At 44.6% G+C, this 22,036-nt stretch overlaps 1 protein-coding gene across 2 annotated transcripts; it reads right to left on the bottom strand.

The window, feature by feature from the left end:
- Positions 1-4,324: 4,324 nt before the first annotated feature.
- Positions 4,325-21,844, bottom strand: mfn2 (mitofusin 2). 2 transcript variants are annotated; one of them, XM_056598755.1, is made up of 18 exons: positions 21,497-21,844; positions 18,151-18,332; positions 16,902-17,037; positions 16,260-16,422; positions 15,612-15,736; positions 14,949-15,057; positions 14,583-14,690; positions 13,386-13,539; positions 13,062-13,129; positions 12,830-12,951; positions 12,507-12,633; positions 11,555-11,659; positions 9,457-9,559; positions 8,983-9,203; positions 8,335-8,490; positions 7,579-7,775; positions 7,011-7,145; positions 4,325-5,789 (listed from the first exon to the last, which is right to left on the bottom strand). In XM_056598755.1, exons 2-18 carry the CDS (start codon positions 18,326-18,328, stop codon positions 5,720-5,722), a joined length of 2,277 nt encoding a protein of 758 aa, XP_056454730.1. In that variant the 5' UTR covers positions 18,329-18,332; positions 21,497-21,844; the 3' UTR covers positions 4,325-5,719. The 2 variants fall into 2 exon arrangements, with proteins under 2 accessions (XP_056454730.1, XP_056454723.1); XM_056598748.1 differs by lacking the exon at positions 21,497-21,844 and adding an exon at positions 20,879-21,465.
- Positions 21,845-22,036: the final 192 nt, after the last annotated feature.

The following is a 22,036-nucleotide window of genomic DNA, read 5'->3' as shown; positions in this document are numbered from 1 at the left end:
CTTTACACATGCCGCGACCATTGGTTTCACTTAATCAATGTGAATGACCAGACCCATGAAGACTGCAGATCTGATGGCCCCTGTTGGCCCTATCCACCCCCCCCCCCCTCCCCCCTCGACCCCAACCCCGCCCCCCCTAGCAGTCAGTATACAGCCAGTCCTGTGGGGGTCGATGGGTCTAATCGCTGACACAAAAAGACGTGCTTCCACGTAGCTCGTAGTGGCACAAGAGAAAAGCCAGAACGTGGAACAGGCCAGGAATAACAGTCAGATTCAGTCAGAAACAGAAGATTTCACATATTGCTGTGGCGTTTACTGTTCCCTAGTTAGTCGTTTCTTAGATGCCTATAACCAAAGAGACTTACATTTCAGATTCAGATAGGGGTCATTAGGGGTTGGAGGCCAACAGCTTGCTTAAGGGTACCTACATTGGGTATGGAACCCAGTACATTTTGATTGGGAGTAGAACTCCCTAACCATCACTTTATCGTGTCAACGATCGATTCCTGGCCATTCGCTGCCACCTTTTCAGACTGGTTGTAGATGCATTTTGTTCCTGATAAACCTTTGCTTACTTGAGTAATAAATCTATTTCATATCGCTTGCCAAGCACATAACACTTGGCTGATTAATAAACTGGCCTTAATGACCCTGAAACCCAGAGAATCAACCTTGGCTCATTGAGAAACCATACTGGTTAACAGTGTTAGCAATGACTTCAATCCCATCTATTCATTTATTTAACATGTTGACTGGGATATTTCATACTTGGTCAGAGTGAATTATAGTGCAACATTGTCCAGTGTTTCGTTTTTACGCTTCTCCCTCCGAAAGCAAGTGAAACATAAATGTTAGCTCAAACGCTAATCTAATCTCCGTTGAAGAGAAAGATTCTCATACATTTAAATGTCCGCTGGAGAGAAGTGGGGGGCAGTTGGGGATTTGGCCACCATGGCCCAACCCCAGTAATCAAGATTATGAGTCAGCATTGGATACAGAGATGGTGCATAAATTCAGCTTCTTTCCGATGCTTTTTAGCTAATTGCGCTGTACGCCGAACATTATTGATGGCAAATAACTTGTGGAGCTACGGAAGCAGCTTGAATCGCTTAATGTTGATGCACCATCCACCTTAAAGCCAGGGTTAGTTTCAGTAATACATGAAAAACAATGTGAGATCTTTAAAGTTCTTAGTATATTTCTGTGGTAAGATTAGGCAAAATATTATAATTCCTATACGTAGTAGTGTTTGGGCATCGGCCATTTTGACCCAGTGCATGTAAAAATGGCCGATGCCCATACAATACTGCAGTATATTTTTTTATATAAAAGTACATGTGTCTTTTCTAGTTCTGTATGTACTTTGTAACATTGGACGGTTACTTAACATAGACGTGATTTTGAAAAAAACACATTTTCCACACAAGAATCCCACGCAACCAAACCACGAAAACAAGTCCATGATTTTGATCAAAAGGCCGGCCTTCTAATCATAGCGAATTTCTTATGCTGGGGTATTTTTGTGCTTTTCTCTGGCGTGCTATGGGCAATCAAAGCATCGCTAACTTGTTTTTCACAGACGATTACTGCGAGAACAGACAGTCTCACACGCCCACAGAGCATGGGACCTCCATGGGACACCTCTCGGATCAATGTCGCCATTTTGTCGATCGAGCATCACAGATCAACCATGCAAGATGCATTTTGTTTGCTACGTGGTGATCTGAAGCGCCTATTCATCGGCCGATTTTTCACAGGAGTAAAAGTGGACAGCGTGATGGTGGCTTCAGCTTGCGATGCATTTGGCACAATGTTTGTATTATATGAAACATCTAAAAAAGTGCAATTTAAGGCTGTCCACCACAGCTGGCTAGCAACCTTGTTGACGCGGGTGGCACTAACGCCACTGAGCATTAGAGGGCCTGGGGTAAGAAGAGAGTAAAAATAGGATCCCTCTTATTTGGTTGGACGTCCTCTTGGACGTAAGGGATGACATGTGATGAAGTCCATCATCATTACATATGCAGACAATATTAATGGGATGTTCTGGTAATTTGGGGCCATTAGGTCTGGGGGAACAAAACAAGGTCTTATTCTACTAAAACTGAAAACAGAAATGTGTGATGATGTTGAAATGTTCAGTTAAATAATATGTTGAATATTCATTGGGTGCCCTAACTTGCTAAGTTCCCCCAGCATCCTAAAATGCTATTTACAATAGCATGCCCCATGTTCAGTCTGCTGAAGTGCATGTCTTTAGAGATGGGTCAGGGAAAATACGAGCAGAGACAGAACATACTAACTGGGGCCGAGTAACAGCCCGATTTAACATGCTGTGGCCCAAGTGGGGTTCTTATGCCAGACACCACAGCCAAGCACTGTTCCTCCGTCCAACTGAAAGTAATAAGTCTCAATGAGGGGCCTGGAGTATTACCGTCATAACTGTAATTAGTCTAGACACAGCTCAAAGGTTAAAGACAATAGGAAGCCGAAGTAATATACACTAAAGGGCAAAAGACATAAAAGGCAGACCAGCCTAAAATAAAGAAGGCCTTTCAGAGATCGGAAGTTCAGACACACCAATACACCTATTTATGTCAGACACATTCAAAAAAGTTACTTTATATATATTTCTTTATACCATTCCCGAGCAGTCCATAGTGAAGACAAATGTAGGCTTTTAAAGGCCAATGTCAACTTGGGGTGAGAGTTAATAGAAAGTGGACGGGAGACCATCGGAATGCATGGGCCATCAACGCATGAACACTTAGTGCCAGTCATAAAGGGTTCGCCAATGATAATATCCACAGATCCAAATCACCACAGTGTATCTTCGCTTTTTTAACACATTATCATCTGGACAGACGCCTTCGATCTGTCTTGTCACTGAAAGAAGGCCTTTGTATCAATTTTGTGGAGCTCCCAAGTGGCCGGTTTGCGTCCAACTAGACTCTCCTTGTAAGTGCGTCGCTTAATAACCCCGCCCACTGTGTATGAAATCCTCGTCTATGTGTTGAATTTTACTGTTTTCCTACCATATATGTTTCATTGTAAGTATTTTTGTTCGACTGCATTTGACCCACGCTGTGCTCACCGCCCATTGCTGCGGTCACTATGTAGACGGCTTGCATTGGCGGTTGATTGACATTTAGGAACTTCAATAGGCCTACACGTTCTTCAGCTTTTTTCATGTATGGTTTTCTGGCCTATAATCGAAAGGGTAATGTATAGCCTAGAGCAGGGAAAGACGCGATCTGCCAGTGCGATAACGGTAGTGTGTAAACCAATGGGCGACGTCACTGATTATGAATCCATCCTTTTTAGTCTATGTCTGTGAATCTTCATACGAGCTAAAACAGTGAACACGGATAAAAAAAACCTGGAATGAATAGGACCTTTAGGCTTCATTGTTATACTCTGTTATTTTAATTAAGCCTACCGTCATTTTAAATGTCCCTCATTCATTCCACTAACAACGCAAGAATGTGTTAGGCCTACTTATTTTAAATATAAATCATACCAATAGGCTACTAACATCTGACTAAAGCAAACATGTTTTTGGGATCTTCTCATCTCAGCGAGAGGCGAGAACCTTTCAAACAAGCAGCATCCCAATATCGCTGATTTTCGAACCAAGTCAGAATAATCGATAGACATTTATTATTTATTTTGTCGAGCCTTAATCTCCTTCATTCCCCTCCGAAGCCCATCACATTGCGTGAAGTTGATTTCAGCTTAAATAAAAAACAATGAGCAGAAAATGTTAAACGCAAATAGTAACGCGTTCATTATTTAAATGATTGTTGGTATAGTGTCGTCATCTAGTGGCTGTGTGGCCAACCTGCAGAACACTTCATTCATCACATGCAACAATATTTCATACAATAGACATTATTAAATTACCTTGACGGGGTGTGCCAATTAAATATCATGTATTTTATTTTCTCGTATTTGCGACTGGTGTTAAACATTGTTTGATTTACTTTAATTTAGTTCTTTAATTGTGTTGATGATTTTGGTGGTGTTTTCACCAACATTGCGCACACGCACACACGCACACGCACACACACACACACACACACACACACACACACACACACACACACACACACACACACACACACACACACACACACACACACACAAAATATACAAAAACATTGTAGTTGCTCCAGCACATTTAATATTTATTTTTGCACTGACACTTATATGAAGAACAAGCATGCTGGTCTAGACAACCAATCTAAAACCAGTTGTCTCTTCTTAGTTGCATTTCATCCGTTTTACATTTTGGAGAAAAAAAGAAAAGAAAAAAAACTAAACACCAACAAAACAAAAGCAGCAAAATGTATAAAGTGCAAGTCTTCACTCAGGAAAAGTCTAACATCAACGCTGCTAGGCACAAACCAAATCCTAAAGTTATGTGCACTTCCGAACCAAACCTTTCAAGGCGTTTTCCATACATCTTTTAAACAGGAAAAGTAGTATCAAATAAAGTGTTTCTATCACATAGTAGCAATCAAAGAAAGTCCCAGAGCCAATTTAGTTATTGGTGCGGTCAAAGGTACAATAGAACTGGCCCAAAACTTTCGAGTAAAACATATTTTAAATATTAACACATCATATTGCGAGTGATCAAAAGGCTTCGATCGATTGTTTAAATATGTGGACACTTGAGCTCGGGATTCTGGGTGAACTAATACCTCTCATTGTTCTAAATCGCAAACTCTGACTCTTTAAAACTTTGGCTTGAGGGCTTCCGGAAGGACTACTTCTACCTAAACAGACCAAAGCATTGATAGGCCCACAGTCAGGCTCAAAGACAGCATCATATTGCCTGGCTTCCTCACATTCAGCCAAGGAGCACGAGTTCAACGTGAATCCGTCCCTAGATTTTCCCAAACGCCAGATAACACCATGGAGCTGACACAGGGCGTTGTGAATTTGTCACCAGTTTGAGCCAATCGGAAACAAGAATAACAACCCATTTTCCATCACCAACATTGGACTGTCCATATGTCTTAGTGCAGAATTATTTTTAAGCAAGCACCTCATCTTGGGTACAAATGGTAAATGAGGTAAAAAGACAAATTGATAGTGGTTGCTAATCAAGTGCCAACATTTCAGACATTTATATGCTATATATTTACCTCCACAAACTTTCTCATTTGTACCTTGACTTTCCATACAGCCAGTACACGACCCCAACGAATAAATACGACATATGCATGTGTTGCTTTTAAAAAGCAGAGCAAACCAAAACATTTACCTGCATTTTCCCAACAAAAATAACTCTTATTAGTAACTGCCGGCACATAATGTGTGTACAAAATAATGCATTAAATCAAAATGTACAAAAACATAAATTAAACATTCTACAATTCAAGAAAACAAGTGAAAGACAGCAGGAGGTGGCAGTTCATTTCGTCTGATTCGAGCACTAGGGATAGCTGGCTCTCTAAACCAAAAGGAAGCCGATCAGATTGCAAAATGGCATCACATTAGACAATTCTTTCTAAACTCGAGTTTGAATTAAAAATGATGGCGTGAGGGAGAGGCGTGGTAGCGAGGTGAACAAGAACCAACACAATCTCTAGTGTAATCACAACGTTACAGAGGTCTTCCCACGATGCATTGCCGCTTCCTCCTCCTTTGGTCTGGTGCTGGAGTCTGTCTTGTTTCCAAGACGGCGGTGGAGGCGGCTGCGGTGTAGCGTGTTTTACCGGCCTTGGTGCAGGTACTGCTGTGTGAACATGTTCAGTTCACTGTCCAGCCAGCCAGCCTTGTTCCTGTCAGAGGGAAACAGCAGAGCCGGAGGTTAGCACCAAGCAGCTCACCAACGTGGTCGGACGAACGTTCTCACAGAAACGACTACGGAATTATAACAATAAGCAGAACCACGAAAAACAACGGAGCAAACAACCTGACCTGCTTGCCTGCATCAACTGAGTAAGCTCTAAAGCCCAAAGGCCATCCCATTTTAACTCGAGTCCTTCAGAATACCCAATGCTTATGTATTCATGATTTGATTGGAAAACAACTCGCTCTAATGCGACTAGTTCAACGTTCAATAGCACTTTGGTGATGTGATTGATGTCGCGTGAACTTTTCTTTCCCAAACCGAACAGTGCATGTTGTGCGTTCCACCGAGCAGCGGAACATAATATTCTCCGTCTCAATCAAAATGATCAGTTCTTCTTACCTGTAGCTGTAGAGTAATTCACTAGATGCAACCATCTTGTCGATGTGTTTTGCTAACGATCATAATCAGAAAATTGCATCGCGCTCCATAGACCAGGAACAGTTTTAACTGCATGAATTTGTCCATTTCCTTTTTTTCGGGCCCACACACTGAGCAGAACCAAATGTTGTTCACAGCCTTCCTGGTGGTACGGTGTTGCCGGTTTGGACTCCCAGCTGAAAGGTGCTGGGTTCATTCCCTAAGGCCTACACCTAAAGCTGTGAACATTATTAGAAAGTTCAGCATTGAAGGCCAACCTAGAGTTAACGCGAGGGGTGCGTCCAATCGATTACAGCTTTGTTTGACACTTTAAAACTGCTTTCTTCCGTTCTAAACTCTCTACCCACTCTCTCATTACTAAATGTTTTATGGGTAAAAAGCTCAGAACTAAAGACCTCCTAGAAGATGTTCATTTCAGGGGGCCGTGGTTTATAGTTCCTTTTGCATCACATCGTCACAACCTAATGATCGCCGCCTTTTTGGAAGAATTGGAATGCTACATATTGTGATCGTTGTATATGAGGTCATAATTTTGTAATTAAATCGGGAAATGATTGGTCATTACGGGGAGATATTGCTGTGTTTGAAACAGTGACAGCATTTCTCATGAGACATGGCATTAGCCTAGTTTACAATATATTTACGTAATTTAAAAATAAACCAAACTCTCAGTCCTCTCTCAAAATGTCGGAGTAAGCCCGACAAAAAAATCCTATGATGCACTCTGATGTACAAAGCCCTAACAGGTCAGCGCCGTTGGGGATGTTACCGTAACAACTTGGCCTTGCTCTGCAGCGTGTCCAGCAGTTCTATCTTGTTGTTCATGTCGCTGATCTCCTCCTCCAGGTTCTGCCGCGTCACGTCCACCTGCTGACACAGCCCGGCGAATGACCCCGCCAGCTCCCTGCAGGACACACCACCGTTAATCATCATCCGGAAAACAATGACCTCAAATCAATTCCAACCATCATCCACCTTGTAGAACTCCTCACGACAGAAAATAGCTAAATCATCGGCATATACTGATTGGTCACAGCCTACACGAGGTGAGAACAAGAAGAATTCAAAGCAAGCGTTGATGCTGTTTCTATCACGCGATGAGCACAAAACTGGAAGAATATGATTTAATGTGCAAGTCAAAATGCATTCATATATAGTCAACACAAAAAAAAATCATCATTACGGATGAGTCGGTAGTCCCTTCCGCCATCTTGGAAGGGTTTAGACCAAACACTGCGATTTCCACGGCATACTTTTTGGGCTTTTCCTGCACGTCTGCACCCGATTCTTCAAACATTGCAGTTCCTACGTCACTTAACGCCTTAAGACAAACTCACTGCTGCACTTGGTGGCTGCAGTTGGATCCGGTGTAGCTGACGATGAGCTGCAGCTTCTCGCTGGCGTACTCCACAAACTGCCTCTTGAAGGCCCGCTCTTTGGCCTTGGTGGTCCAGGTGAGACGCTCGTACACGTACATCAGGCCATACATGCCCACCGACAGGGCGATCAGACGCCAGCCCACCGCCTTCCAGATCTGGTGGGGATGGGGGGGGGGGGGGGGGGGGTAGCGGAGGAGGGGTGGGGGGGTTAGGGTGAGGACAGACGAGAGGCCTGCAGAGGCTGCTTGGATGAGAGAGGCTGAGGGCAGCGGACACTCGCAGCCACGTCGTTATTTGGGAAACAATCCGATTGCGATTGTTTAGACCAATGTTGCGGTTTCCATTTAGTACGGGAAGTTCCTTATGTTCTGTATTATTCACTGAACACAAGCAATAAATCATTCTATAGTCTGACCAACACAAAATTGGAAGCAGTCAACATTTCCTTTAGGCCAGGTCTATGTGTGGAGATGAATTGATATAACATCTTTATTAAATTATTGAGTTGAACGAGAAAAATAAATCCGAATCTTACTGATCTCCAGTCAGTTACAAAAAAATAAAAATGATGAATTCAATTAATCGTTCAGCCCCAATAAACACACATGAATAGAAGCACAAGGAAGAACGGCGAATTCCAAGCACGAGACTCAAGTGATCCATTGGCATTGATAACTGAAGCTCAGTGTTTGAGTAATGATGGCTGCTGCTTACCACGCCCCCGACCACGATGATGCCCATGGAGGTACGGGAGGTGAGGGAGGCCAGGCCGGTCACCATGGAGACCATCAGCTCCTCCTGGGTCATGGAGCCCTGGGGGAAGGGAGGCATGCTGGTGCTGACGGGCGTCAGAGCCAGGGGGCGGGGCACCTGGCGGAGCGAGAGAGAGAGACGACATCACTATGACATTGCATACTTTAGCCAATCACAGGCCACTGTTAGAGGTCGGGAAGGGGGGTGCTTTGGGGTTTTCTGTTGATGCCTTGGCGTCAGCTGCCCTGCTTCCAGATTTTGAGTTAAAGTAGTTAAATTAACTAAATAATTATACAGGTCAAGAAAGGACTTGTTTATCATAGAAAATCTGTAAATGTTCGTATGTAGACATATGTACGTAGGGGGCGTTCAGTTGGTTGCAATCTGCAACCTCACCACTTGACGGCACTGAATCCTTCACATGCACTATTAAGAACATTTTTCAAAACAATACAAAATTACATTTAAAATACAAAGTTAACGAAAGACAAATTTGAGCCAACACCAATACACAAAGGGAATCACAAAGACAAAAAAAAGAGCAAAACGGAGGTAAATAAAAACAGACGAGTATGTATAATCCAGGCTCCTGGGACCCGGGCCGCCTACCTGGTCGTTGTACCCCATGAGGGCGCGCCGCGTGTTCTTGGGCCCCAGGAAGCGGTTGACCAGCATGGTCCAGCCCATGGAGAAGTGGAAGCCGATGTCCTCCTGGAAGTCGCTGCAGAGCTTGTCGCAGGCCAGGTCGTAGCTGAGGCTGAAGCACTGGCGGGGGACCAGCTTATCTACCTGCTCCCTGACCGGGGCTGGCAGCAGGGGCTTCAGACCCTCTGGGGAGGGGGGGGGGGGGGACAAGGGGGGTTGGTTATCCTCTTTGGAAGGTAATGGACAGATGGGGAAAAAGTAACATTTTCATTTCGAATTCTATAAAGCAACAAATATTGCTCTGAAAAAGATAATTAGGATAGAAATGATGAAGAATAGATTAATTATTTAATCACAGATGTTGACAATAGCCTCCTCGCTGCCGCTAATAAAAAGTGTACTGGTGAGTGTTTGCTGATTACATGGAGCAGTCCGTACCGTTCATCTCAGTCTGGGTGTTCTGCAGGGCGTTGGTGATGCCTGCGGAGCATCTCTCTGACATGTTCCTCCCCAGACCCTCCTCGATGTGTCTGTGGAGCTCCTGCAACACAGCACCACTACATCAGACACCACACATCAAACCACCGGACTCAATGAGCATAGGGTAGAGCCTTTGAAGATTCATTAAATCACAGTCTTTTCATGACCTAGTTGGCTCAAAATCAAAATGGTGTTATTCATCTCTCCCAAAATGTGTTACATTATTATCCGAAACAGCAAATCACCTAGCCAATCAGAAACATTGATGCAACGAGTCAAACAGAAACCGCGACCCACCTATCCAAATGGAAACAGAGAGCAATAAGCCTGTGTTTGGTTGGATCCTCACAGTGTGATTCCAGTGCTATGCTCCTCTTTAACAGAGAGCCAGGTCTTACATAACCCGTCACCAACAGGGTTCAGGGTCTGAGTGCTAGGCCTTGGATGAAGCCCAGGGGGACTTGGCTGGCGGCTGGATGGTGGATCTGTGATCTGTGTCTGCACAAGGCAGATTTAAGCTGCTGTGGTTTTAGCACAGAGAACCATGAATTTTCGAAATTCCTGATTTAACTGGTTTGAAAAGGAATGCGCCCTCTTCACCAATGGCCATCTTGGTTCTAAACCAAGAGGCAGGCATGACTTCCTGTCTGTGAAGCCCTTGCGGACGAGACTAACATCTAGGTCCTGTAAAGGCCTATAGGTTGTTCGCTCTAGCTGGATGCAGAAGGACACGACTGCAAACAAGGTCAATGGGAAAAAAAATTGTTTAATTTTCGTAATACCAAAGACAATAAATGTTTCCCTCTTTCTGTTCTTAGTCTGATCTTAGTCTAGTCCATCTCTGAATTATCTGGGAAAATCCCTGTAACCTATTGCCCAGCAAAGGCTTCCTTTTGCCCAGCAAAATTCCTAATCATTTGGCTTCCTTTAAAGGGTACATCTGCTCTCTTTGAATAATGATGCAGCTTTCATGCAACGGTGTGAAACCGTCTTAAATCACTGTAACAAAATGATCTGGTCTGTACTCGAGAATGCATCCATTAAATCCAAATCCATCTACGGTACATATCAAGTCAAAATCAAATCAAATCAAATTTATTGTCATTTTGTTGACAAAACGAGAAGGCGTTTCTCACGGATCAAGATCAAACATACATTTCAAACAAACAAACAAACGAACGTCCCTTCACACAAACGTCACGTCACACAAATATTGTATGCCCCTTTAGAAGCCTTATCAGTCCTTGGTTCCAATGCGTCATGAATAAATTGCCATGAAAGAATAAAAACAGTCATTGTTTCTAATGATTGTTTACAACGTCATTACACTGAGGTACAATGTTAGCAGTGTCTGGGGTGTTTTAGCAGACTGTCTCAGGGCGGTGGTATAAGGACCAGGCGGCCTCAGAGTTGAGTCATCGCCTAGACATCTAAAGAGATAAGTGGAGAGGTTTGAGACAGCTGGGTGTGTGAGCTTCATGTACCCACAGGCTGAGGTCAACACAGTTGTGCTCATTCTTCCATACTGGGTACGGCCAACAAACTAGTTCCTAATAGGCGAAACAGCCTTTTCCCTTATACGCCTGTCAAGAGAATTAGGGCTGCAGCCATTCCCTACACTGTGTCCATTCATTATGTGGTCAATGACATTTCCTAAATAATGCCTATCTCGTGCATATATATACACACACACACACACACAGACGTGTAGCACCTGGATATACCCCTTTAAAAGTATTTTGGTTTGTTTACACAAAAAAAACAATATAATTTGTTTTCTGTTTAGTAATGCATTGAAGAATATAGATTTATAACAATTTAGTAATTCCGTCATCACACCAGTAGATGGCTACGTGAGTAGCAGATTGTTGTCAAAAGAAGTTTCAGGTTGTAGTTGGAGCTGTTTTGTGATGAAGTCTGGTGATGAAGTCTTGTGATGAAGTCTTGCTGGTGAAGTAATTAAACTGAACTGAAATACACTACTAGTCCCATCGCCGCGCCCGCGTGTGTGTGCGCATGTGTGCGTGTGTATAAGCGTGTGTGTGTGTGTCCTTACGTTCTTGTAGACCTTCAGCACCACGGGGGAGGGGTGGAAGTCCATGTGGAAGTCGTCCACCAGAACATACAGCCTCCGGATCTCCTCTGCCATGGCGTTGGACACCTAGCCCCGTCGAGACACAGATACAGGGCCCCGGTGTGAGACATTACCCTGGTGCCACTGGGTACAGGGCCCAGTAGCACGAGGGCCTGGTGCTACTGGGTATTGTGAGACTCAACCCTGGTGCCACTGGGTGCAGGGCCCTGGCGTGAGACTCAACCCTGGTGCCACTGGGTGCAGGGCCCCGGTGTGAGACACAGCCCTGGTGCCACTGGGTACAGAGCCCCGGTGTGAGACACAGCCCTGGTGCCACTCGGTACAGGGCCCCGGTGTGAGACACAGCCCTGGTGCCACTGGGTACAGAGCCCCGGTGTGAGACACAGCCCTGGTGCCACTCGGTACAGGGCCCCGGTGTGAGACTCAACCCTGGTGCCACTGGGTGCAGGGTGTGCCACAGTCGTGCCCCGGCCTGCGAATCTCAGATAAGCTAAATCAGTCTAATCATCTAACAAGTCTCAGAACTCATTTGTATGCAAAAGCTTTCTACAGTATTTGTATTATTTTAACACATTACTTTCTGCCTTTTATGGTGTTTATTTTTTTTTCTTTCTTTTTTTTTTCTGCTCTGTGAAGCACTTTGTATTCCTGTTTCGAAAAGTGCTCTACAAATAAAGTTTTTTATCATTATTAGCCCGGCAGATACTGGTGGAAGGTTGAGTTTGTTACTGGTTGAAGTGTATCCATCTAGCTGTCCCATTGTTGAACACAGTTTAACGCATTATTCTGTATGTGGTTTGCTCGTTGACGGGCTGTATTGTGTACTGTGTGGCGAATGTACTACAGACACCTTGAACAAACAGTTTTACTCAAAAGGTTTTCGGGGTGTATAAAGCATGGGTGTCATGCTCACCTGTCTCTCCACCTCCTCTGTGATCTTCTTGATCTTGGCCTTACAGTCCATGCTCAGCAGGTCCAGCTGTTTGTCTATGAACTCCATGCGGTCCTGCCGGTCCTCCCGGGTCTCCATGCAGTGGATCCTGAAACACGTTACATTCATTCATTTTAATCCAACCTTTGAGAAAGTCCTATTGAGGTTCTGTCCATCCTTTACCAGCATCCTCCTGTGTATCTTAAGGAGCATATCTATTCACGTACATTATATAATTATTATACATGCTAAAGTCATGAGACCCGACACTGTCGTCGCCATGGCACCAGCGTGGCGTGCGCTACCTCTGCTCCTGTGTGGCCACGTGCACAGAGTCCATGATGAGCCGCAGGGCCTCGGAGATCTGCTTGGCCCGCACGGTGTGCTGCTCGAACTTGGTCTTCACCGCCGACTGGGAGATGCACTCCTGTGTAACGCACAAACACACACGCGCACACACACAATTTATCTGTAAATCCTGTAAGCAACTGAAGGAACACAGGAGAAGGATAACCTCAGGGTGTGTCAAGGCCTCACCTCAAAGCGTCTCTCAAAGTTCTGGAACTCAAACATGCGGGCCTGGAACCCCTCGGCTAGGGCGCCACCTGAGAACACGAAGGACACCTGTTGACCGGCCGTGTCTGTTACCTGCATCCACGTATTATACATGCACGTTCAAGGGGGCATCTCCAAACAATATGTCTATATGCCCCAGTGCAGCCACCACCGGAGATGCAGCACAGCCCCAATTTAGCATTTATATTATTTTGGAACGTGCAAGAAGCGGTTGCTTTTGTTATCAGGCGATGTTGAACCCCCCCCCCCCCCCCCTGCGCTGATGGGAAGGCGGCCTAGTCTGACCTGCTTCGGGCATGCCCTGGGCCTTCTGGATGCGGGCCTGCAGGACCTCCTTGGCGGACACGAAGAAGATGCGGTCGCTGGCCTGGGCGCGGTCCACCACACCCAGCTCGTCCACCAGGAAGCTGCTGCAGCGGTCCATGTGCTGCCGCCGCACCTGGAGGGGGCAAGGGTCGGAGGTCATCAGGTCATCAGGTCAACAGGTCAACCAGCACCTTCTCATTGTAGCCCACGGTGGAGATATACATATAGTGATGACAATAGCTCAATTGTTTTGTGTTTTCCGTTTTCTGTCTCTGGCTTTAGACAAAAACATAAATGTTGTCTTTCTGCCACTGATACGCAATATTATTAGCTGGGAAAACCATCCATGATTATATCATACTGTGTAAACACTATGTTTACCCGTTAAAAAACATCAAAAAAAATCGAAATGGTACGGTGTTGATGCATTTAAACATGTGCAAGCTAAAATAAATGGTTCAGTTTATAAGTATACTCAGCAGAACACAATAAATGCTGGAAAATGACAAGATATATAAAACACCTTGACTGATACCAGCTCAAGTTCAACAGCCCAGAAATCCCCACATTCATGGCACTTCCTCTGCCCGTCAAAGAGTTCTGCTGATCCGATCATTAGTCGATCCTATTAACACTGCTGTCTACCCACACACCTTATGCCATTGGTTCTAAGCCTGGCTTGTCGCAGCAGGTAAGGGGGCGGCAGTCAAACTAAGTGCATTCATTTTAACAAGGTAAAAAAACCTTATAAATCAATAACAACAAATAAGAGTGATCATGGGTGTCAACGAGGTGTGACCCAACACGCTCTGACGCGTTACAGATTCCAGATTGACAAGTTGTGAGAAAGGGAAAGGTGTATGTGGGAAAGTGACTCGTTCATCAACCGAAGCACTGAGGTAGCCATGCAGTGCAGCATGAAAAGCGACAGCAGGGGACAAGGCTTACTAAACAATAGTTGACGCCTGAACTGAAGCCAGACAGGTTTATCTTGATCTCTAAAGTACCCAGGCTTCAACGTGATCAGAGCGGCCCTGATGGGACAGGTGCTTCACGTGGCTACTTTTTACAAAAGTAATCACGTGATTTTACAAATCACATTAATAAATGAAACCAGCTTTTGGGTCATTGGTTAGTCTGGTCCTGAACTAGACGTGGATGGCAGTGGTGACCCACCTCCTCCATGTACTCGGGCTCTGAGGCGGAGGCGTCCCAGCGGTTGTTGAGGATGAAGATGTTGGGGCTGGACAGACGCTCGTTCACCTTGTGGAAGAAGAACTTCTCCTACAGAAGGACACACACACAGGGCGGTATAGGTTGTAGACAGGTCTGTATGCAACCAGATGCTGAGTGTAATAGGTGGGAGGGAGGGTATAAACAGAGGTTGAAGAGGGCCATATTAATTATCATAATTATAATAATATAAACAATATTAATTACAATAATTATTTTATATATATATATATATGAATTTTTTTCCTTATACTAGGTTTTGGTGATGGTGATATGTTTCACTATTAAGGAGTCACTGCTTTGGCTCACCGTTTGCATGAGGGTAGACTCTGAGTTGGCCACCAGTACGAAGACGTCAGCGTCCAGACAGAACTTATCAATCCAGCTGTCGAGCTCTGTGGTCACGTCAATGCCCGGGCTGTAAACAGAGAGGAGACCAAAGAGGGTAGCATTAGCTAGAGATAGAGCTACAGGAGTGAAGCCTACAGGAGACCAGGGAGGTTAGCACTAGCTACAGCTATAGCTACATTAAGGAAGCATGAAGGACACCTTGGTGGTTAGCACTAGCTACTACTAAAGCTATTGAAAGGAAGCATACAAGGGTTTGGATAACCGAATTATCATTCATTTGTTTTGGATATTCAAACATTATTTGAAATTGCAGTAGTACTTTGGCAGCTGCCGTCCTGTGGGGGGATAGGCACGCCCCCCCGGCCACTAACCCTCCCGGTCATCAGGGGCTGTTAATCGCTTTAGAAGGGTTTCAATATGATCGTATTTCACAATGTTCAAGTCCAAAAGACACCCAACAGTTCCATCTACTAATAATAAGGGGTTGGTTATTTAGTAAACATGAATAGAACAGGCAGACATTTTTTTCTTTTGATGGCGAGCTGTCCCCCACAGCGCCTTGGTGATTAATCCCCGGGTAAATAGCACCAGTCCTGCCGTGACATGCGAGTGCGTCCTCACCTGTCCACCAGGACCAGGTCGTCCCTCAGCAGAGCACACTTGGCCTTGGGCCACATGACACACACCAGGCTGCCTGCGTCCAGGAGCTCGTCCTGGTGCAGCGCGTGAGCCAGCTGGTTCACCGTCTGGAAGGCAAGGAAGAGGCATGCAGAGATCTAGACATACAGACACGGAACGGGTACTAAAGGTACTAGGAGGTTCTACGACATCTATGTGTGTCGCAAACCACGCAATCAAACCCCAAACGGCTCAGTAAGTGACATATTTTCAATGGCCGTTTGTCCACAGAGGGTACAGCACAGCAACCGCAACAGACTCGCTCTTCAACTCTCTTGTGTGCAGTGGTGTAGTGTCATTTTCGCCATAGGTGAAAATGACACTACACTACACTCAGAGAGAGGCCCAATCCCATTTCTACCCCTTACACTTCCCCCTCCATCTTGTTTTGTAGGGGTAAGGGGAAGGGGTTAGGGGTAGAAATTGGAATGGGCCAGAGAATCAAAAATGGAGATCTTATAGATTGTTATCTTAACATTTACTAAAAACTCCCCTCAAAACTCAAGTCACCTCAACCCCAAAACTCAAGGCGTAGCTCAACGTTGTTCCCGTTCCGTGTTGCGTGTGCCTCCTACCCCCCGGGTGTCTCACCTTGATGCTCTTCCTCTCCTCGGAGCCCTCTGTGAGCAGGAACGACTCGTTGCCGTCCGTGCCCTCAACCCTCAGGAAGCAGTTGGTGGTGTGACCGATCCCCGAGGGGAGCACCTTGTCACACAGCATGGCGTTGATCACCGAGCTCTTACCGTTGCTCGTCCTAGGGGGGGGGCAGCAGACAGTGGTGGGGTTAGGTCGACGCGTATCTGGAACCAACCTTCACACCACTGGAGGTCTCCCTCAACACTTCCTACTTTGAAATATCAGAATGTAATCGGTTTTTGAAAGTATTTATTTAACCCGTGTATAATCAGTAAGAGGACAGTTCCTGTTCCTCGTGTCCTAAAAAACAAAACAACATACTACAGATTCATTTTACCTTCAAATGCTTCTGATACTACATTTTCTGATAATTCTCTCATTAATTGCTGTATTTCATTGATTCCCTTCAGAAGGTGATTCCTGCCTATGTACAGCACTCTGAATGGACTTTGTGTTGGTAAGGTGCAGTACAAATAAAGTTGCCTCAAGCCATGACGTGTAGTGCGTTTGATAGGGAACATAAAGGGTAAAGTCTGCAAATCCAGCACGTGCTAGATGTGGTTAGTAGGAACCGAGCGCCAACAATCGGGGACGTACCTGCCGAAGAAGACCACCTTCATGTGCCTGCGGGCCAGCACCTCCCCGATCCCTGCGACCTTGGCCAGGTAACCCCGTACCTCCTGCACCTGCTCCTCCGTGGTGACCGGGTCCAGCTCATCGCTCTTATACGTTTCTGAGGAACCAACGAAAAACACACAAATTAATAAAACATTGATTCATAGCTACAATTAACTGACATGGCCTCCCATTGGTGGCAGTGCTTTCTGAAGTGACTTAGAGCGATCACATGACTTGAAAAGACCGGGAAGATGACATTGAGACGACATGAACGCAACATGAACGCAACATGAACTTAGCTTGACCGTAACATAACCCTGACATGAACGAGATGGGGCACTTGCCGCGACAGTTGTGTCGTTAAACTCCAATAGAAATCAACTGTTGAATCTCGGGGCCAACGTCAATCTGCAAACTACCATGCAACCTGAAGCGAACAGTGCTACTGGTTACTGATAAAGGTAGAGGAGCAACGTCACCAATGGTCTCGGTAACCAGGAGCCACATGTTGGTCACGTCTGCATAAACCTAACCCACACGCTGCTGGGGCCGAACACATGACTTGCATTTTAGCCAAAGGTAATGCAGACAAACAGGCGTGTGCATGCAGAGCGTGCACTTTCACCTCGAAAAGGAATGTGTCAAACTGTTTAAAAACCGTTCATCATTATTCCTTATTTTGGAATTTTGCAACCAAGTACTTTATCATACGTTATCTTTACTTACACACAGGTTACAGAAGGTAGCGTAATAACTTGCTGGAATGTGAGTCATTAGTGGACAACTGGTACACTAACATACCAACATTCTATTGGTATGTTAGCTTTATAGCAGAGCATCAGTGCCTTCAGCTGTAATTTAAGTCAGAGTGGATGGGCAAGTAACACATAACGATAGGATAAGGTTGCAATGAGTTCAACACACTTGTTTTACCTACATGAACATTGCAGTAATGTTAGGACTGACGCAATCTATAAAGTTGGGAAATGGTCTACTGAGCACAAACAATGGCGATGATGGATTAGATAAGCAAGATATCAAGAGAGTGAGCGAGACAAACCGAGACAGAGATAGACAGACAGAGACAGAGAGCAACAGACAGAGACAGAGAGCAAAAGACAGACAGAGAGAGAGGGAGACAGAGAGAGAAAGAGAAACCGAAGAAATAGAGAGGGGGCGAAAGGGGGAAACAGACAGAGAGCAAGTGAGTCGGTGAAGTGTGAGGTACCTTCCAAGAAGGAGGAGCTCTCCTTGATGTAGGCTCCCAGCTGCTCGAAGATGCCATTGATCTTCTTCTTGGCCGTGACAAAGTGCTTGAGCGGGGATGCGTTCACCTCAGCCATCAGTCGCTTGTCCTTCTTACCGTGGATGGAGTTGGAGTTGGGCCTCGGGAACACCAGAGACATGACACTGCAGGTGGAGACAGAGCGAGAGAGACAGAGACAGAGAGAGAGAGACAAAAATAAACATCCACATAGCAGCCTTGTCCCTCCAACTGAATACTGAACACAATATGAGTGAGTGGAAGGGGATGTAGGAACTAGTTTTCTGAGGAACACAGAATGAAGGCATACTGGCCATACTGGAAACCTGCCTGAAATTAGCATAAGATATGAGTGAGAGAATACGACCAGGATGACTCAGAACCCAATTGAGTCAGTCATTAAAGGAAAAGCTTTTAAAGTGAAAAATATAGTCTGAAGTGAGCCAACATTAGCACAGTGGAATGGTCTTGAATCCACATTTTGATTCAAAAAAATAAAAAGGTCATTACAAAATGAAAATGGAGGTATATGACGGCGAGATGTTGAAAGACAGTGTTGATGACATCATCCCAGAGTGGGGGGCAGTTATACCAAATCCAGAGGTTCCAATTCCAAGGTACATTCTAGGGCCCGACCGATTTATCGGCCTGCCGATTTAATCGGCCGATTATAGCCTTTTTGAAAATAATCGGCATCGGCCAAAAAGACGCAGATTACAACCGTTTTTTTTTTTTTTTTAATGTTATTGCGCTTAGTATCCTGCAGATTGCGCTCCTACTCGCCTTGCTAACTAACAACTTTAGCTGGAGTAAAAAAGAGGAGATTGAATTTTACCGTACAACATGAAAGTACGCTCGCTCAGGCAGCTGCGCGCTCACCTCACCAATGTACACAAGACGCGTTGTTTGAGCAGTTTGTGCCTGTTTTTCTTTAGGCCCCAGGCCATGTTAATTTGTTATACTGTAGACTCAAACGGTGAGACCATACTGCTTAGCACGCACGTGTTAGTCACTGCTTACGAGCGCAGCACATTGGGAGTTAGTTTATTTTACATTTTACATTACACTAATTTTTTACTGTAAATGTATTCTAAAACACTCAAAGGTTCTGCATTCAATTCACATATTCGTCAAAAGTGTTTGAAGTATATTTAAGGTATCAAAAAATACGTTTTATATGCTTTTTTTTTTTTTTTTTTTTTTTTTTTTTTAAATCGGCCGATTAAATCGTAATCGTAATTTTTCTCTGAAAATAATCGGCATCGGCACTCAAAAATCAATATCGGTCGGGCCCTAGTACATTCTACTGTTCGTCAACTAGTACCTTTCGCCCTATGAATCAACCTGATAGGGCGAGTAGCGCCCTATCACAGTTAGGAATGTGTCTGCTTGAAAAGCAAGGTGGCAGGACCAGCAGCAGCAGTCATGAGTGGAGGTGGACAATGCATCACAAGCCCCCCAGGGATGATTCTGGATCCCCGGTTCAAACAAACAGCCTGCCAGAGAGAGCCTGCACGCGTACAAGGAGAGCGTGTCTTTGTTAAAGCCCCAGGAAAGAGAGAGAGGTGGTGGGCTCTTGCTCTTGTTGGCCAGCAAACTAGGCACATCTGTGTCGTGTCACAGTATCGGGAAAACCTTCAAAGAGTCGTTTATTTTATATTGTGTACCGTTTTAAGTTTTAGAGCTGCCTATGGTTGCTGTAAGGTTAGAAGAACTGTGACTGGACAATTAGTTAACATCTAAAATAATTTGGCTCATAATTCCGCTCCATAAAACAACATAAATTGAATTAACTGCAATATAATTAGTCAGTTTAAGTTTCAAAGTTGAGTATTCATAACTGCTCATGCTATACGAGGTCAGGCTAGGGTGAGAAGAAAAACAGTGACCTGAAGATAAGTGCACAGTGTGTCAACCCGGGCTGAAATGTCACCCACTGGTCCTCAGCCATGTTTCACTGTAGACAGGCCAGAGACCCACGGTCGTACGTGCAGTACTACCTCAAAGCCCTGCCAAATGACTAGCATACCGGGATCTCTGTCGGCTCATGGCTGTGTGACAAAGTGTCCGGTGTCCATCTCTAACATTTAGTCATCACGAAACCATGAAGGTATAAAGCTCTGGATCTAAAATGTGTTTTTCTATCATCAGAACCACCAAGAGACGGCTGCTTATACAACCTCAGGTTACACTAAACAGTCAGTTGTCCCACTCACTGTTCACTGGCAGTTTCTAGTTAGTGGTATGCATGTAGTAGCACCACTGAAACGTATGCCATATACAATACAAAGGGAAAAGAATAATAAAGTAATAAATAAAAATATCCAGTCTTCATGATCTCATAGCTATGACATAAGATGTCAAAAGTAATGTCAATGAAGCAGTGCAATTCCTATAATAAAATACTTTATTGGCTGAAGAATATTGCCAAAGAGATCATTTTAAAAGGTAAGCAAGGATAAGATCTTATACAAGGTCAATCAACTTTTACTAACAAATCTGTGTATGTATTGTCAGATATGAAGAACAAATGCAGGTTGAAATTATGTGACTGACGACGCAAGTTTAAAATAATCTTTCTGAGGTGTACAGTACACAGGTACATTAGTCATCCGCAACATATCCATTCAGTCAGCATATATAATCAAACAACGAATGCTAGGAAGGTTATGATCTTTGTATCAAAGCTTACCTTTTCTATTTACGGTCAGCCCTTACACAGAAAAGAGGTGTGATCCGTAGGTAGGACAGAGTGTGGCCGGGATGTCTACAATGCAGACATTGCGTGTAGCCCCTCGTTCGCACTATGACCTTTCACACAATTCTAAGTTCATCCAGTTTGTAGCTTGACACCGGACTGAAGTCCTTCTTAAATCAAACCACAGTAGAACTTCAGATAGTCCACATTCAAAAGAGAACACAAGTGAAGAACTGAAATAAGAACAACCGAAACGTCAACTAAATAAAATCCGCTGGAGATCAACATAAACCGGTATGAAGGGCATGCCTAGTACTGTCAGAAAGTAACTGAACTGTCTTCTCCCAAAAGCAATTACAGATATCCTTTTGTCACGGGCTAGTTCACGGTTCATCTACGACGTGAGAGAAAAAACGGGATTCGCGGTTGTTATGTAAGCGAGTAGACAAAGTAGTGTCCAGCAGAAGGGGCATGACAGGCAGGCACTAACGTTAAGCCCCAAAGCGAGCTAACGGCTAAGCTAACCGGCTAGCCGCCCACCCCTAAGCTACTTCCTGTTATCCTGATCGTGACTAGCTCATCCTTCACCAGTCATGCAAGACCTAGGCTTACCGTGGATGGACGAACTGGTTCACACACAGCGTGCTCGCATGATGGTCCTTCAAACTCTGTCCTTGGTGGGACGTTATGGGTTCAGTTCACTGGTTTCACAACACGTATGTTACATATCACAGTTGGAGCGGGCATTCGCAAGATTGCTCACAACACGCTGGCATACGTTGACGTAACGTTTAAGTCTACGACAGTTCCTCGATACGCAAGTAAATAAATATATTATGTGAATGACAATAGCTAATTAATTTAGGAAGTCGCGGTATTATGTCTTCTGCACAGACTTTGGTCTTCTGCCTGGCTGGCGCTGCGTCTTCTTCGTGCAGGAGACTCACTGACAGGTCTAGAGCTGTGTATGTCTGCCACCTATTGGACAGTTAGTGTAGCGACATTATTTTTATTATCAGGCCAAACTTGCTCAGTGTGGGGGACCTGAGACCAAATGTAACAATGCCATTGTTTATTATGCAACATAATATTGAATCAAATAATAATACAGTAGTTCATATCAAAGTCTGTGATCAAATTATAGGATTTAAA

The sequence above is a fragment of the Gadus chalcogrammus genome, chromosome 1, assembly GCF_026213295.1.
Source record: "Gadus chalcogrammus isolate NIFS_2021 chromosome 1, NIFS_Gcha_1.0, whole genome shotgun sequence".
NCBI lineage: Eukaryota > Metazoa > Chordata > Actinopteri > Gadiformes > Gadidae > Gadus > Gadus chalcogrammus.
The sequence above is the reverse complement of the archived record's forward strand: the minus strand, read 5'-3'. Positions and strand labels throughout refer to the sequence as shown.